The following is a 17,600-nucleotide window of genomic DNA, read 5'->3' as shown; positions in this document are numbered from 1 at the left end:
ATGCCAACGCCTGCCTGAAACACTGGAGAGCCACTTCCAGACAGTGCAGAGACAGTACCAAACTGGATGGGCCCAATTGACTTGGTATAAGGCAACTCCCTGTGTTCCTATTTAAAGCAGCCTTTTCAGAACGATGAGGACTAGAATCCTACGTTTTAGGGGAAGGAAAACAAGTGAGTAGTACAGCACTTGCTTCGCATGCAAAAAAGTCCTAAGTTCAATCCCCAAAGGCACCTCCGGGTAGGACTGGGAGAGAACGCCGCTGCCTGAAAACTGGAAAGCTGCTGCCGCTCAGTGTAGACAATACTGAGCTAGATGGCAGCTTCCTGTGTTCAAAGGACAGATTTCAGCACAGCACAATGAGCGTGAGAGAGGGAGGCTTGCCTGAGGCTCCCTGCTGAATTCCTAGGAGATTGCTCTCTCTATCGTTTGATTGCTCACTCTTTTGCTCCACCCTAACACAGACCATCCACCCCGGCACTGACTAATATTCGAGATACCTGCCATGGGCATATTATGTTCTAAACATAGAGTTCCTCTTGCGGCATTTCCCACCCAGTTTTCTCTGTGTCGCTTCCTGTGCTAGGAGTTCACACTCAGGGTCAAATGTCCACTGGAGCCCTCCTGCAATGGAGCACTATTTTTTTGTTTTGTTTCCAGGTGTGCAAAATGGGTGGGTCGAAAATACTGTTTCCCTCAGGTAAATGACCACGAGAATGGAGGCCGTCTGGGTTTGCTCGAGCCTTTGGTCAAATGGCCTTGCAAAGCCAATCATTGCTTCGGAGGGAGGAAGCCAGGGTGACCCGAGGAATGCCAGGGCACACTAGGAGCGGCCAGTAAAGAATGAGCCCGTACTGGCCAGGCTGGAATTCTCTGAAGCCCAGGCAAACTTGGCTGACCTGCTTCAAAACGAACGAGTTTCCCCATTATCAACAAGCTGAGGAAAATTCAACAAGACAATGCCAGAACATAAAAAGACTGACTCAGTGGAAAGCAGCTGCTTATGTTTGCTTGCGTACGGATAATGCGGGGGTGCTGCTACTGCAACAAAAAAGTTGCAGTGTATCAACACGGTCTCTGCCAGCCTGGAACAGGAGTCTTGTAGCAGGTGTTGGTTGGAAGGATAAGGTAGTATAGGGAAGGGGGTCTTTCCTTCCATTCTGAGGCTTTCTGCTCCTGTGTTAACATGACAATGCAGGGTTCAGGTTTGGGGCTGGCCAGGAGCATATATTTTTTTGCTGTATAAAAGAGAGGAAGGGCAGAGAGTGCCTCTGAGAAGTGTCCTTTCCCCCTTTCCTACCTCCTGAAATTGTCCCACATAGCACACACAGAGGGCAGGTTTTTAACTTCCTGGCATGCTCCTATCCAACTCTTAATTCTCCCCTTCCAGAATACTCCTACCTGGTAGGGCAAGGCTGGGGAGACTTTTTTTCAGACTGAGAGCCACATTCCCACCAAAACAGCCTTTGAAGGGCCACATGCGAGTGATGGGTTGGGGACAGAGGCAAAAACAGGTGGTGCAATTGATGTACAGTATAGCAAGGTAGTTTCTGCACACACTCAAACACCCCTCTGGAGCCTCCATTCAGGCAAGCAAGAGGTCAGAGTTCCAAGGACACTTTCAAGCCAGGGAAAAACACTCCAGGGAGTGAGGGGTGTGGCTTGGGGAGGGTTCTAGGGTGCAAATATGGACCCTTTGAACTCTATGGTTCTATGTAGGCTCAGGAGGATCTCTCAATTTCTGTTTCTGATTTTTCCAGTGTGAAGTTCTGGACTCCACATTTCTACATCAGTTTACAATTTGTTCTTAAAAAGAAAAACAACATGAAAACTTATCAGCGTTTTTGTGTGGTTTTCTCCTACCACACACGCATTTATATGCTATTTTGCAAAAAGCAAAATTTCCCTTAATGCAATCTTTTAATTATTTTGTTCCCACTAATGTACACATTTTGACACACACTTAACCAAAGTATATGCACTTTTGTACACATTACTTGACTGGAGAACTGAACGGCAAAATCTGGAGAAGTGCAAGTTTCAAAAAATAGTTGGGTTTTGATTTGCGTATTGTTTTGCAAACAGTTTTAAATGCAAACTGCACCAATTTTCTCCCCCTTTCCTAAGTTCAGGGCAAGCATTTTGCACATTCTCTGAGGCATTCAGACCATACCACGCTGTATGTCTATAGCAGGATCATACTGCTTTTAACAGTCATGGGAATGGTAGATGTGTGAGGGGAATAGGGGGCTCTTAGTAGTTCTCAGTACCCTTCACAAACTACAGCTCCCAGAATTCTTTGGTAGAAGCTATGACTGCTTTAACCAGGCCTTTGGCTGATTAACATTCTATGCTCTTTTAAATGTGCTTGTGGGAGAGGGGTTCTTCGTTTATTCTTGTTCTAGTTTTAGTATGTATTTTGTTTTCTCATTTTCTATTTTTATGTTGTGAACTGCCCTGTGATTTTCAGATGAAGGGCGGTATACTACTACTACTATTAATAATAAATAATGTGGTATCATAATGCTTTCAATGCATGGTATGAATGTGGACTTATTCTCCTATTTCAGGGAAAGACCTTGGCATGCGAGGAGCAGGGTTTGGGGCTGGCTCAGATTAGGTGTGCTCCTTGTCGTCCTGTTTTTATAGATGCTGCCTTTTTGGTAAGTAAATAAGGAGCAGCCAAGGTGCCCATTCTGAGTTCTCATTCTCCCTCACACACAAGGCCAGAGGGTGTGGGTTATCTCCCTCGAGATAACATCAGGTCCAGCAGGTTTTGAAAGTTTTATAACCAGGGAGTTGTCTTTGCAAGAAAGCATGAAGAATCGCACACACCACACACCACCGGAAGCCGGACATGGGAAGCAGGACTGACCCCGCTATTAGGATTGGAGGATTCTGATGAAAATGGGTCTGGAAATTGCCAATGTTTGCTTTCTCATCACAGGACCAGAATGGAAACCAATCCAGTGAATGCTATTGGTATTTGCTGCTGCTGTTGCTTTTAGTCCACAAACAATACATAATTGGTGACCTCCCCTCCTTTTGCATTGCGTTTCCTTTGGGTTGAATGGAGTGGAATAACGTGAAGGCAATGTAGTTACATAATTAATTATGTAAAGTGTCACCACAGTGGACAGTGGGATGAATAGTTGCTGGCAGGAGATGAACTGCAGCAGAAGGGAAACGGTTCTGCGTGTGATGAATTCAGAGCTACAATTTCCAGAGTTCCCTGGGAAGAGGGATTGAGGGAGTCTCCTAACAACTCTCTGCATCCTTAACGCTTTACAGTTCCCAGAATTCTTTAAGGGAAGCCATGACAGGAAATGTGATATAATAAAGCTTTAAATGTATGGCGTGGATGTGGCCTGTGGCAATAGTCTGACTTTGTATACATCACCTTCATATGTGGTACTAACCACAAATAGTTGCCACTTTTGGCTAGCTCGCAGCTCCTCTGCCTTCTGTAACAAGTGAAATACGTAGGCAAAAGTTTGAGAACACACATTAAAGTGATCTGATAAGCTTGTTTCAGCAGCTGTGGGGCAGGCCATACCACTAGGCATAATGAGGCAGTCGCCTCAGGCAGCTGTTCTTAGGTATCATGAAAGGGCATCAAGTTGACTGTTAAGTACAGTTGTGTCCCATGCTAGTCCTACTCAGAGTAGACCCACTGAAGTTAATGGGCATCGTCAACTTTGGTTCTTTAATTTCAGTGGGTCTACTTTGAGCAGAACTTAGCTGCATGTAAGGCTCCATTCATTTTTTATTTTATTTTTTTGCATTTTTACTGCCAAAGGGAGAATGCGCCTTTAGCAATATAAACAGTATACTGAACAATTTCCACCAGGATTGTGGAGGGTTTCTGAAGCTGAATGTGTCCAAAGTTGCAGCGGTTCTACATAATCTGAGCAAATGACGGAGGCAGGGTCAACGCCCAGCCCAGTTCTGGCCCTTTCCGAAGGTTTAGTGGAAAGCTGACACTTGTCACACCCTGTCCCCTCCGACATCCCACGCCCTCGAGGGATAAGATCAGGACAGGCTGGCAAAGACCTGTTCTTTTACATTATTCATCTCAGGGATACCTGTCTCCTCTGGAAGGTGGGCTTTGCTACATACAGGTAGGTGAAGATTCAGTCTGCTTGCAGCCTTTCCTGAAATCTTTCACTTTCACCTCATTCCCGCTTCGATTTCTGCTTCTCCCCCGTCCCACAATCTTTGATTTCTTACTTTGTAAGTTCCTTGGGGGCAGAGATCTACTTGTTGAGATTCTGTAAAGCATGACATACACCGATGGCACGTTATAAAATAATAATAATTGTTACTGTGGTTTTGAAGGATGGAAATAATAGCAAATCCAAATAAGGATGAAAATATGCACTGGTTGGAGACCATTAACTATTAAGGGTTCCAGACCCCCTTTGCCTTTGACTTCCCTAAACTAGATTAATTTGTTTTTTCATTGTTTCATCGCTCAGAGGATCTTCTGTTCTTTCTCAACCTATATGCTGTAGTTCTAGTTCAGCAAGAAGTTGGTGACCACACTGTACAGCATTCTAAAACTTTGACACAGGATGAAAAAGAAATGCATTACTCCGTATGCAGATCAAAATGCTTTTTTATTATTTATTTATTTATTTATTTATTCAGAAGCATTTATAAACTGCTCAGAATTAAAAATCTCTATGTGATATGCAAAAAAGACAACATCAAAACAAGAAAAGCAGTATCATAAAAAGTGATACATAGAAACTTGGGAAGTTTCCTTATACTGAATCAAACTGTTGAGATTCATATAACTCAGTATTCTCCCCACTGACTGGCAGTGGCTTTCGAGGAACTGAGCAGGGGTCTCTCTGAACCCTACCCAGGGATGCCACGATACCTTGGGTCTTCTGCAGGCATAGCAGATGCTCTCCCCCTTGTCTGATTCTTCGTGACCCCATGGACCAGAGCATGCCAGGCACTCCTGTCTTCCACTGCCTCCCGCAGTTTGGTCAAACTCATGCTGGTAGCTTTGATAACACTGTCCAACCATCTCGTCCTCTGTCGTCCCCTTCTCCTTGTGCCCTCCATCTTTCCCAACATCAGGGTCTTTTCCAGGGAGTATTCTCTTCTCATGAGGTGGCCAAAATATTGGAGCCTCAGCTTCAGGATCTGTCCTTCCAGTGAGAACTCAGGGCTGATTTCCTTAAGAATGGATAGGTTTGATCTTCTTGCAGTCCATGGGACTTTCATGAAATACTCTGGTCCATGGGGTCATGAAGAGTTGGACACAACTAAATGACAACAAAGAGGGAGAGCATCTGCTTTACCTCCAGAAGTAATCATCCTTTGCTTGCCCCCTAAATTGCCTTCAATTTATATTGTTTCATGTCACCCCAATCTCTGAGTGATGTGAGATTCCAGGGGTTCCTGGCCTTTACCCAGGGTTTGTGTTTCATTTGGAAATGAGGAATAGCAGAGATTGTGGTGTCTTTAGGATATATGATTAATTTACACATATATACAATTAGAGCCTATGATGGAAGGATTCACAGCACTGACACCCCAAAAAGGGCCTTGTTTCTCCAATAGCTGCAGCCTTGAATTCAAACAGAAATCAAACATTGCTCAGAATTTCTCTCCAGCTTGCTGCTTTTTTCTCTAGCTCTCAAGTCTGGCTTTGTCCTTCTAACTATTCATGAGTTGGGGGGGTGGCTCCACCCATCTGCCCATCTCACACAGAGCCCCTTTGCTATGTTCCTCTGTTAACAATTGCTGGATCCAGGGGTTCAAAGGCTCTCAGCATCCAGCTTTCTTCCCGCCTTCAAAAAGAATCTCATAACATTATTTAAGTTTCTCCACTAAAGCTAACCTCCACATTTTCCCATATCAATAATCCAACCCTGTACCCTTTAGCTCTTTCCAGAATCTGGCAATAGTTAAATAGTTAAACAGTTAATATTTTCTTTCCTTTAGCTGCTGAAAGGGACAGCAGCCGCAACTGTGCTTTGTATTGTCTGCTATGCCTCAGATTCAGCACCTTCACAGAGTGTGTCTGTGATGGAAAATAATTCAGAGAAAAGTTTGCAAAGTTGCCTCCCTGCCACCCTCCCCCAGGGGGGTGAGAAAAAGACGTTTCCTGGGGGATATGTCTTCGGACAAATTTTGGCTGAGCTCAAATCAGCACCTATCGGAGCTGATAAGGAAGTCTTCAAATACAGAAGATGTCTATTATTGTCTACCTTCTTTTGTGGCTTGTGAGGTCTGAGAGGCATCTGACCATCAGCCATCGAAGGTGGCATGCTAGGCAAGATTGATGTGGGTCTGATCCACCGTTCCTTGCTGGAAAATTTAAGTTACTTTAGTGCTATTTGTCTTGCCATCGGCTAAGCAGAAATTTTGTGTAATTAATTCTAGAATTATTGATGTTTGCATTATGTTGTTCCATGCCATTCATTTCAATGCAAAGGAAACACAATGCAATTGGGAGGGGGAAAGTAATCAATTATGTATCATTTGTGCACCGAAAGCAACAGCAGGGAATACTCCTCATACCTACCGGTTTGATTTTCATTTGGTCATGGAACTAATAAGCAACGCCCCCTGCGGGTTTCACTCCTGTTTCTGTTTCCATTGGGATTTTCTGACATTTCTGCCTTTATCCCCTTCAAACTCTGTAACTTAATTTGAAAACTATAGAGTTGTTTCAACACCCTTTAATGCTGATGTGTCAGTGGTGATCAGCACATGATCACACATGATCACTAGATGACCCTTTAGATCCCTTCCAACTCAACATTTCTATGATTTTATGGTCCCTCTTTTCCTTTCCCAGTTTCTAGCCGAGACTCGTCATGGCGTTGGTGTGTCGCAATTCCTTCCTGCTGGCAGCATTTGGCCTTTACCTCGGTGAGTCGCTGTTGCTCCCCCAATATATTTCCCACTTCGCATACCTTCTCTTCAGAGAGCGTCAACCTACTTCTAGTAAAAGGAAGTCAACCTAACAAAGTTATGGAATACTCTTGCACCTGGACTCATCTCCCTTGCCATAGGTCCCGGGCACAATTCAAAGTTTCCGGTTTCCAGGCACAATTCAAAGTGTTGGTGCTGACCTTTAAAGCCCTAAACGGCCTCTGCCCAGTATACCTGAAGGAGCATCTCCACCCCCATCATTCTGCCCGGACACTGAGGTCCAGCACCGAGGGCCTTCTGGCAGTTCCCTCGCTGCGAGAAGCCAAGTTACAGGGAACCAGGCAGAGGGCCTTCTCTGTAGTGGCACCCACCCTGTGGAACGCCCTCCCACCAGATGTCAAAGAGAAAAACAACTACCAGACTTTTAGAAGACATCTGAAGGCAGCCCTGTTTAGGAAAGCTTTTAATAGTTGATGAATCATTGTATTTAATATTCTGCTGGAAGCCGCCCAGAGTGGCTGCGGAAACCAAGCCAGATGGGTGGGGTATAAATAATAAATTATATTATTATTATATTATTATTATTATTACCAACTCCCTGCAAGAGATTTTAGACCAATGCAAACAATGCTGAGCTAGATGGACTGATGTTCTGATTCAGTATAAGGAAGATTCCCATGTTCCGTTTTCTTTGGGGAAGGGCCATAGCAAAGTTGGTAGGGCCTCTGCTTTGCATGCAGAAGATCCCAGGTTCAATCCCCAGCAATTCCAGGTATTCCCTGCCTGAAGAGGTTCTGCCACTCATTGTAAACAGGACTGAATTAGATGAACCAATGGTCTGACCTGCCATAAAGCATCTTCATCATATATTCCCAAAGGGCTGGGCTGTGGCTCAGTGGCAGAGCATCTGTTTTGCGGGCAGAAGGCCCCAGGTTCAATCCCCATCATCTCCAGGTAGGGCTGGAGAAAACTCCCTCCCTGAAGCTAGTAGACAATACTGAGCTAGATGGACCCTTGGGTTGACTCTGTATCAGGTAGCTTCCTGTGTTCCTATGTCTTAAAGGAAGGGCCGTGGCTCAGTTGGTAGAGCACCTGCTTCACATGTGGAAGGCGGTGGGTTCAGTCCTCGGCATCTCCAGCCCAAAGGATCTCAGTGTAAGGCCTCTGCCTGAGAAGAACCTCAAAACCTGTTGTCAAAAGACAATGCTGAACCAAATGGCCTGACCATATAAAGGGGCTTCATGTATCCCTAGGTGTTTTCAGTAATGTTGCCTCTCTCTCCTCCCCCCTCTCTTTTTACAGGGCTCTTGCTACACACGGTGGAAACTGCATCTGTAAGTCCCTTACACTCCCTTCTGACATCACCCAGGAGCTTCCCTAACCTGGTCTTTGGGGTCTGCTGTTATCTGGGCTTGCTTCACCAAGGAAGCCAGCAGCTAAGCAAAACTTCATTCCCACCCATTGGTTGTAAATTAAAATGTCTGTCTGGTATTTTTCTTCTTCTGTGATGGGGCCTCTCCCTGAATTGCATATTTTAAATTGCGTGCACATCGCCCTCTGAATTTTTCTAAGGATGGAATGGCAAGGATTGGTTGGGCTGGATGATGCTTCAGCACTAAGGAATCCTGGTGGGGGCTTGCACGATGGTGACCTTCTGGAGAACCTTCTGGGGTGTCAACCATATTTCAGCAGGAGGTGATGCAGCAGAACAGCCTTCCCTGATCTGGTGCCTTCCAGATATTTTGGATTACAACCCCCATGAGTCCCAGCTAGTGAGCTGGAGGGCAGCACATGAGCGAAGGCTCCTCTAAACCCTTGACCAGAAGGAGGGCAGGGCTTGAGCAGAATGACCAACCACTGGGGGAAAACAGCCATGCTAGCTGTGGCATATGGGAGCTGTAGCTGAGGACAGCTGCTGTAGAGAAAGGATTCTTAAAACTTTTTGAAGCTGTGCTCCCATTTAAAAAATAAAATAAAATAGAACAATCATGTTCCCTTCCCAACAGCTGAGGGGGAATAATGTTACACACACACACACACACACACACACACACATTTATATTGCCTTGTGTGTTAAAACATTTGTTAATTTTGCAATCATAAAGACTAGACACTTAAAAAAGAGAGGCTTCTTTATTCTGTACTACAGGCACACAAGGAGATTGTGAATTCAGGGAATGGTACATGGTTGCATGGTCACCAATAGCAACATATTAAATTAGGAATTAATATACTATTATTATAATAATGCCTCTTTTTCTTTTCTTCTAGTGCCCTGCTGCTAAGATTAATGGTATGTGAAACTTACAGTGTCTCATATACAGCATCAAAGGATAGTCATTTTGGGGAACTGTAGAAGAAACTTGGCTAAACTTCTTTTTCTTTTCTTTTTGCAACAGCTTCAGAAGTCTGTGGAGACATAGAGAGGTATTTCTAAAGTGCGAGCAGCCCAAACCCCTTATTTTTAAGATACAAAAATTAAAAAAAGAACCGGGGGGACGGGGAGGGCCAGGTTTGGGACCCTAGATTCAGAACCATCTTCCTAAGTTTGCATTTGTCACATATAAAATTACAATTGCAAATCTTAGGAACATAACATAGGAAGCTGCCTTGGTCTCTCTGCCTCAGTATTGGTCACACTGACTGGCAGTGGCTCTCCAGGGTTTCAGATGGATGCAAAGCAATGCTCTGTATCTATGCCCCCCCCCATCTTTCTTTTGCAGGGAGCAATGCATAATAACTGGCATTGCTGGATGAGGTAGATGTATAGCTGGGAAACCAAGCTGAAGTCAGTTCCAAAATGGAAGGCAGGCAAGGAAGATGGGTTGGGTTAGGCTTCTGGTTAGGCGAGATCAAGAGATGGGCTGTAAAAGAGTGGTGCGTGTGTAGTTTTCATGTGCTTCAAAAAGTAGTGGGCTGGGCATAGAATTCTAGAGTTGGAAGGGGACCTGGAGGGTTATCTTGTGAAACCCCCTGCAATACAGTGGTACCTCGGGTTAAGTACTTAATTTGTTCCGGAGGTCCATACTTAACTTGAAACTGTTCTTAACCTGAAGCACCACTTTAGCTAATGGGACCTCCTGCTGCTGCCGAGCCGCCAGAGCACAATTTCTGTTCTCATCCTGAAGCAAAGTTCTTAACCTGAAGCACTATTTCTGGGTTAGCGGAGTCTGTAACCTGAAGCGTATGTAACCTGAAGCGTATGTAACCCGAGGTACTACTGCACTGGAATCACAGCTAATAGCTCATCACAGCTACTAATCAGACAGCAGAAAATTGAACTAAGAAGACCCATAAATAGTAAGAAACTGGGAGGAGAAAGAGGGACCTCCTTGGAAAATATGACTCTACTTTCTTGGGATGGGGGAATTCCAGAGCTATAGATGGAATCTGGATCAGGCACACCCTTGTGTACTGCAGGCTATAGAAACTGGCTCACTCTAATCCACCAGTGGAATTTAGGCAGCCTCCTTTGAATTGTTACCTATGTGTATTTGTATGTATTTCTCTCCCCCTCCCCCCACCTCTGTTTGTTCCCAGGATGGATGTCAAAACATCACCAAACCTCACCCATATTGTATGCGACAATGTAAGTGGTTTACATCCCCGTGCTACGTTTTCAGAACCAAATAAAGATCTGCTCATGTGCAGGGGGCCCAGAAAGTACGCTGGGAGTGGTACTCAATTCACACCACTGCTGTGTTTGTGGCAAGCCCACTAGGAGTAGGTGGTGTGCAAGGCAAAACAACAACAACAACCCCCCCAAAACTACACACACACACACTGGTAGAAGCCAAACTGGGCTTTACCTAGCAGGCTGGAAGGAATACTAAGAACATGAGAACAGCCTGCTGGTTCAGGCCAATGGTCCATCTAAGTCCAGCATCCTGTTCTCACAGGGGCCAACCAGAAACCTCCATGGGAAGCCCGCAAGCAGGTTTCAAGCTCTTTCCCCTCCTGTGCTTTCCTCCAACTGGAGTTCAAAAGCATTGCTGCCTCCAACTGTGGAGGCAGACCATAGCCATTATGGCTAGAAGCCACTGATAGCCCTCTCCTTCATGACTTTTGTCTACTCCTAGGTAGGTGGCTTCTACTGCCTCCCTGTGGCAGCAAGTTCCATAGCTTAGCTTCCATCAGAGGAAATGGCTGGAATCCAAAATCCCCAATTGGTTGGGCTGGCGGGGGTTTGGATGAGGCAGAGCCGTCCCTCCACCCAGCCCTGCAATTGTTCAGCTAGTCCCTCTGCAGGGGTGTCGGGGTGGGACCAGGGCCCTGTTCCTTTTAACGAATAGGCCTCCGCTGTCTTCCTGTACACAAGAGGCAATATTGCGAAGGTTCCCCCATTTCTCTCCTCAGCTCCAGAACCTGACTGAAGTGAACAGCACTTTCATCGTTGGCGCCTTGGAACTTGTGCTAAGGAAGACGAGTGAGGAGGTTTCATTAGATATCGTCAGGGTGCTCTTCAGTGAAGTGGATGGGGAGGAGCTGGAGAAAGCACTGGAGGCATTTGATCGCAAGGTATATATAAAAAGTGTGTTAATCCTGTTGGGAGCCGCCCAGATGGGTGGGGTATACCGTATTTTTCGCCCCATAAGACGCACTTTTTCCCCTCCCAAAATGAAGGGGAAATGTGCCTGCGTCTTATGGGGCGAATGCAGGCTTTCGCTGAAGCCTGGAGAGCGAGGGGGGTCGGTGCGTACCGACCCCTCTCGCTCTCCAGGCTTCAGGAAGCTCTGCGCAACCCTCGGGAGACCGGCTCGAGGGTTGCGCAGAGCTGCCTGCAATCCCGGGACCAGCGCAGCTCTGCGCGGCCACCGGGAGCCGGGGGAGAAGCTCCGCCCCGCTCCCGGTGGCCGCGCAGAGCTGCCTGCGGTCCTGGGACCAGCGCAGCTCTGCGCTGCCATCCGGAGCGGAGCGCTAAACTCCGCCCCGCTCCCGGTGGCCGTGCAGAGCTGCGTGCGGTCCTGGGACCAGCGCAGCTCTGCCCGGCCACCGGGAGCCGGGGGAGAAGCTCCGCCCCACTCCCGGTGGCCGCGCAGAGCTGCGTGCGGTCCTGGGACCAGCGCAGCTCTGCCCGGCCACCGGGAGCCGGGGGCGAAGCTCCGCCCCACTCCCGGTGGCCGCGCAGAGCTGCGTGCGGTCCTGGGACCAGCGCAGCTCTGCCCGGCCACCGGGAGCCGGGGGAGAAGCTCCGCCCCGCTCCCGGTGGCCCTGCAGAGCTGCGTGCGGTCCTGGGACCAGCGCAGCTCTGCGCCGCCATCCCGAGCGGGGCGCTAAGTCCCGCCCCGCTCGGGATGGCGGCACAGAGCTGCCTGCCGTCGCGGGACTGCAGGCAGGTCTACGCCGCCATCCTGAGCGGGGCGCTAAGTCCCGCCCCGCTCGGGATGGCGGCACAGAGCTGCCTGCCGTCGCGGGACGGCAGGCAGGTCTACGCCGCCATCCCGAGCGGGGCGCTAAGTCCCGCCCCGCTCGGGATGGCGGCACAGAGCTGCCTGCCGTCGCGGGACGGCAGGCAGGTCTACGCCGCCATCCCGAGCGGGGCGCTAAGTCCCGCCCCGCTCGGGATGGCGGCACAGAGCTGCCTGCCGTCGCGGGACGGCAGGCAGGTCTACGCCGCCATCCCGAGCGGGGCGCTAAGTCCCGCCCCGCTCGGGATGGCGGCATAGAGCTGCCCTCCCCATCGCCAGCCCCACAAGCTCGGGGGACAGCGGGGAGGCAGAGCGTGCCTTCCCACTGTTCCCCGACCTGGTTCTTCCAGCCCCGCACCTGGGGGGGGGAATAAAAAAATTTTTCTTTATTCCCCCCCAAAAAAACTAGGTGCGTCTTATGGGCCGGAGCGTCTTATGGGGCGCAAAATACGGTAAATAATAAATGATGATGATGACTCCACCCCTGCCTTTTTTCTTCACTTCCTCTGGAGCTCCGGTTTCCCAGCTAGAAACTCCTCAAGGTCAGCTTTTTGCTTTCCAGATCATGAACTCTTCCCTGATCTCCCCAAAATGGAAAACTATCATACTGAGGGCTCTGTGGGACGAGAAGCTGAGAAACGAGGATCGTTTCAATGAGACAGCCTTTGTGACATCCTGGTTCCAGAAGAGGCTTCGGCTTTTCATCTCGGCCATCTCTGTCGACATGCTTCAGTGCCTTCACAATGAGACAATGGGATGCAAACAGTACCAGGCAATGTATGGGTTGTGTTCATGTTGCTGTGACGATGACCAAGAGTCTCTCTACGCTACCCTTTCATTGCTCAATGTCCTTCAATTTCACCAGGGGTTAAAAATGTCTGCCTGCACCACAGCTAAAAGGGAAGGTCTTTTGAAGACAATAAACCACATTTCCCCAACTAGGGATGCCAGCAAATCCCATCAAAAACAGAAAAGCAGAATTTCCCCCCAGTTTCATTGGAGGTTATGAACAGAAATCACAAGCTGAGCAGTTGTAGCTATTATCAAGTTTTTCAGTCTGGAAAGGACTGCTATTTTCTACATTTCTTTTTACTCCACCCTTCAACTGAAATTAATTACATCATTAATTACACATTTTATTATGTTAGTTTTAACATAGTGGAAAATGAGTTGAACAATGTTGGTTTTAGCAGAAGCCGAACTGTAGCGGAATGGAAACAGCTCTGACTGTGATGGAGAGAGGATGGAATGGAAATTACTGCTCCTTTACATCCATACTTCCAGCGCTCAAAACTGCAATCATTTGAAAATGTGATTTCCCCAACCCCACTGGTTCTCCTGAGTGCAATTTACTCTCCCACCCTGAATCCATAGCCTTATCCTTTGTGGAAGGGGAGCCGGACAAGCATATAAAATCATGAACGAAGACTAATCTTTTTCTTTCTCTTCTCTTTTGCCCACCAATCTGTCCAACAATATACTTTTTCTTCCCAGCATTAAAGGTCTCGATGCACAGTTTACCAAGATGAGTTCTCAGCTCCAAGAGGAAGTCTTCCAGTCTTTCCAGCTTCCTTATCTGAAAGGGTTGAATTCTAACGGTAAGGGGCAATTCTGCCTGTTTCTGGCAATTCAGGGACCCAATCTGACCACTCTTAAATGTTTTGCAATTACTCTGTGAATTTCAGTTCCCTCAGTTTCTTACGTTTTTACAGTTCCTAATTCAATTCTCCACATTTTGCAGTAAACTGAGATTTATTTATTTTTTTGAAAAACTCTTCTTGGGAAAATTCACCACCGTGAATTTTTACACATTTTTACATGTACTTCTGACTTGTGTACATATTTTGCAAGCAGCTTTCTGTAATATGATGCACTTTTGTATGCTATCTTCACTAATATATTCATTTTTATGCATACTGTACTTCCTTTTTTATGCATAATATATGCATGTTTGTAAACATTTTGTTGGAGAACTGTGTTGTAAAATTTGGATAAGAACAAATTTCAAAGGATAGCTATGTTTTAGAAAATTAAAATTTGATAGATCTGCTTTCAGATGTGAACTGAATTGAATTTCTCTCCCACCCCTAACTCCAATTCAGTTTGTTAAAGCTTAATCAGTGGCCCATGCCTGGGGGGCAAACATCCTATAACAGTGACAGGGAACCCACAGGTCTCCCAATGCTGTTAGACTACATCTCCCATAATTCTTGACCATTACTCATGCTGGCTGGGGCTGATGGGAGTTGGGTTCTAACAACAGCTGGAGTGACACATGTTTCCCTGCCCCTGTTCTATAAGGTTGTCTGACAGCTCAGTAATCCAGGGCTTGAATTTATATACTGTAGAGCCAAAACACATGCGGTTCCCACCCATTTGATTTGGCGAAAAGCAAAACTGACACAAAATCACAGGGCTGAAAGAGGCAAATGTCATTAGTCAACCTCTGTTTCAACCCAAAATCAAACAGTAGCCCCTGTTCAAGATCATGTTTCCCATCATCCCCAACCCACACGGCTGTAGTAGCTGGGGCTGATGGGAACTTTAGTCAAAAACATCTGGAGGGCATCAGGTTGGCAAAGGCCAGCCCGAGGAGAGTGCAGAGATAACCCCTGAGGACACTTGTAACTTGTAGAGCTTCAGGAATTGAATTTGAACTGCAGGCATCGACTTGCTCATTTTTTGGTCAGCCAGCCATCATTCTATCATTAAAAAATGTTTATGAGTATGAGACAGCTGTTAAGCCAGAGCTTCCTGAGGCTGCTAGGCAGAAGCATGCATGTTTGGTGTGTGTGTTTATATATATGAACTGCATGTGGTTTTGTATGAATGTGTCAGTATTTGATAATGATGGCTGGGTAACAGCATGGTCTTTGAGGTCTCTGGCAATGAGTAGGTGCTATAGGCCACCTGCAACTCGAACCCCCATCCCAATCTGAAATATGGGTGATAATAATACCGTTCTGCCTTACAGGGTTGTTGTAAGGCTTGCTATGTGCAAAAAATAGGAAGAAACATCAGAACATAGGAAGCTGCCTTATTCTGAGTCAGACTATTGGTTCATTTAGCTCAGACTTGTCTACACTGATGGGCAGGGGTTCTCCAAGGTTTGAAGGCAGGGGTCTCTCCCAGCCCCACCTAGAGATGCCAGGGATTGAACTTGGGACCAGGAAAGACGGACTCACTGCGTGGCCAGGCAGATGCTTTGCCCCATTGAAGTGCTCTGCATCAGTGCTAATTATTAATATTACTGTAAAGCTCCAGCTTCTTTGCTAAAAAATAGCGTTTGAATATCAGTTGTGAAATTGTTGTGACAAATGTTTCTGGTATGTACTGAAGTTCTCACCCTGAGCCAGCAGGGGGATACTGTAGATAGTTCAGGTCCACATATGCAAATAAGGGATCAAAAGTGACATTCAGTGATTGGATAGTTACAGAAAATGGTTACTGTTGCATTTTAGTGGAGCTCTATATAAGCAGGCTGGCTGAACCCTTCAGTTCAGTTCTGTTCTGGCCTGTGAATAAAGAAAAGCTGTTTGAAGAATCGCTGTGTCGTCTGATATGTTCACCTACTGTAAAGCTTCAGCTTCATTGCTAAAAAATAGCATTTGAATACCAGTTGTGAAATTGTTGTGACAAATGTTTCTGATAATGGTTTTTCTTTGGGGGGGGGGAGGGGGCATTACAGTTCTCCAAGTTATGAAATTTAAAAGATTTCACTGTTTTTATCCGCTTCTCTCTCTCCCTGCCCCTTCCTGTCCTTTGGATTCTTAGACTCTTCTCTCCGCTGTTTCTCTGCAAACTCCAGCTTCTCCGTCTTCTTAGAAGAGATGTTTCAGAGCTTTGCCAGCCTCCTGACTCTGAGAGATCTGCAGACCCTCATTCCCACATCGGACCTCCAAAAGGTGCTTTTGCTGCTGCAGTTCCGTCAAAACATCTGTGGAAAGATGATGCATTTATTCATTCATTACGATGATTTATTATTTCACATTATAAGCTACCCCTCCTCCCGAAGGGAGTCAAGGGCAGCTCATGATTATCAAATTGACATACAGTGGTACCTTGGGTTAAGTACTTAATTCATTACAGAGGTCCATTCTTAACCTGAAACTGTTCTTAACCTGAAGCACCTCTTTAGCTAATGGGGCCTCCTGCTGCTGCCGCGCCACTGCCGCACAATTTCTGTTCTCATCCTGAAGCAAAGTTCTTAAGCCGAGGTAATATTTCTGGGCTAGCAGAGTCTGTAACCTGAAGCGTATGTAACCTGAAGCGTATGTAACCTGAGGTGCCACTGTAAAAGCAATTTTAAAAGAACACTGTAGCATGATGCAGAAAGGAGCTGAAAGCAGCAGTGTAAAAACTTCATACCACTATCGATCAAAAGCCATAATAGCTATTTAAATAAAAAGCCTTTACATGTTCCCTGAATGCAGGAAAGGAGGGAGATTGCTTAATTTGTCTTGGAAAGGCATTTCGTAGTCAGGATGCCAGCACCACGAATGAGATGTGTGTGTGTGTGTGTGTGTGTGTGTGTGTGTGTGTGTGTGTATGTGTGTGTGTAGAAACCATCCTACTGTAAGAAGGTAAATTTAGCTGTTGTTGCTCCACCCACTTTTGCCTTTGGACCCACCCACCATGGGCACATGGCCCTTAGAAAGTTGCCCAGAAGGGAATGCAGCCCTTACGATGATAAAGTTTCCCTTCCCCTCCACATCGTTTGGTCTGTACAGCTTGTGGCTCCCCAAGGCTTATGAAGCAAAACCACTGTTTAAATAGCACCAAAGAGAAGATTTATTCTGAAGGTCTGCATAAATGTTTTTGTAGCCTGCTCAACTGCAGCGCAGAATCATTGTACAAATAATTTATTTTTGTATAATAACCAGCCTCTTTTTAAATTGCATTTTTAAAACCCAAGTCTATTCTTTCAAATTATAATGGTGTTTTTTTTTATGCTTTTGTTTTCAGATTGTGAATACAGTCTCTCCAGATGCTCTGGCTGACTTATTTGCCAGAGAGGGATTTCTCAATGACAAGCCTTTCTTGACTGCTGTGTTACGGAACTATGAGCAGAATGGAGCCTTTATTGATAAATTTAACCAGAAAAATGTTACTGTAAGTGGGGAGAAATGACAGAAATGGTTTCTGTTCTTTTCTTTTTAAAATCCACACTGAAGAAAGGAGGAGATATAGCAGATGTGGAGAACCTTTGGTCCTCCAGATATGCTGAACTCCAACTCTCATCATGCCTGCCCATTGGACATTCTTCCTTGGGCTGATGGGAGTTGTAGTTCAGCA

The 17,600-nt window shown here is 46.3% G+C and overlaps 1 protein-coding gene across 1 annotated transcript in view; it reads left to right on the top strand.

Moving 5' to 3' along the window:
• Nucleotides 1–4,040: 4,040 nt before the first annotated feature.
• Nucleotides 4,041–17,600, top strand: part of LOC310693821 (uncharacterized protein) — a 35,554-nt gene continuing 21,994 nt past the window's right edge. Inside the window, exons 1-11 of the mRNA XM_083476197.1 lie at nt 4,041–4,121; nt 6,821–6,894; nt 8,200–8,231; nt 9,169–9,190; nt 9,297–9,324; nt 10,438–10,486; nt 11,254–11,415; nt 12,868–13,082; nt 13,800–13,903; nt 16,080–16,210; nt 17,271–17,417. Of these exons, the coding sequence (XP_083332323.1) occupies nt 6,840–6,894; nt 8,200–8,231; nt 9,169–9,190; nt 9,297–9,324; nt 10,438–10,486; nt 11,254–11,415; nt 12,868–13,082; nt 13,800–13,903; nt 16,080–16,210; nt 17,271–17,417 (945 nt within the window). The 5' untranslated portion in view covers nt 4,041–4,121; nt 6,821–6,839. The remainder of the gene's footprint in view (nt 4,122–6,820; nt 6,895–8,199; nt 8,232–9,168; nt 9,191–9,296; nt 9,325–10,437; nt 10,487–11,253; nt 11,416–12,867; nt 13,083–13,799; nt 13,904–16,079; nt 16,211–17,270; nt 17,418–17,600) is intronic.

This window comes from Podarcis liolepis, assembly GCF_965112155.1.
Source record: "Podarcis liolepis genome assembly, chromosome: 14".
NCBI classification, from domain to species: Eukaryota; Metazoa; Chordata; class Lepidosauria; order Squamata; family Lacertidae; genus Podarcis; species Podarcis liolepis.
The sequence above is the reverse complement of the archived record's forward strand: the minus strand, read 5'-3'. Positions and strand labels throughout refer to the sequence as shown.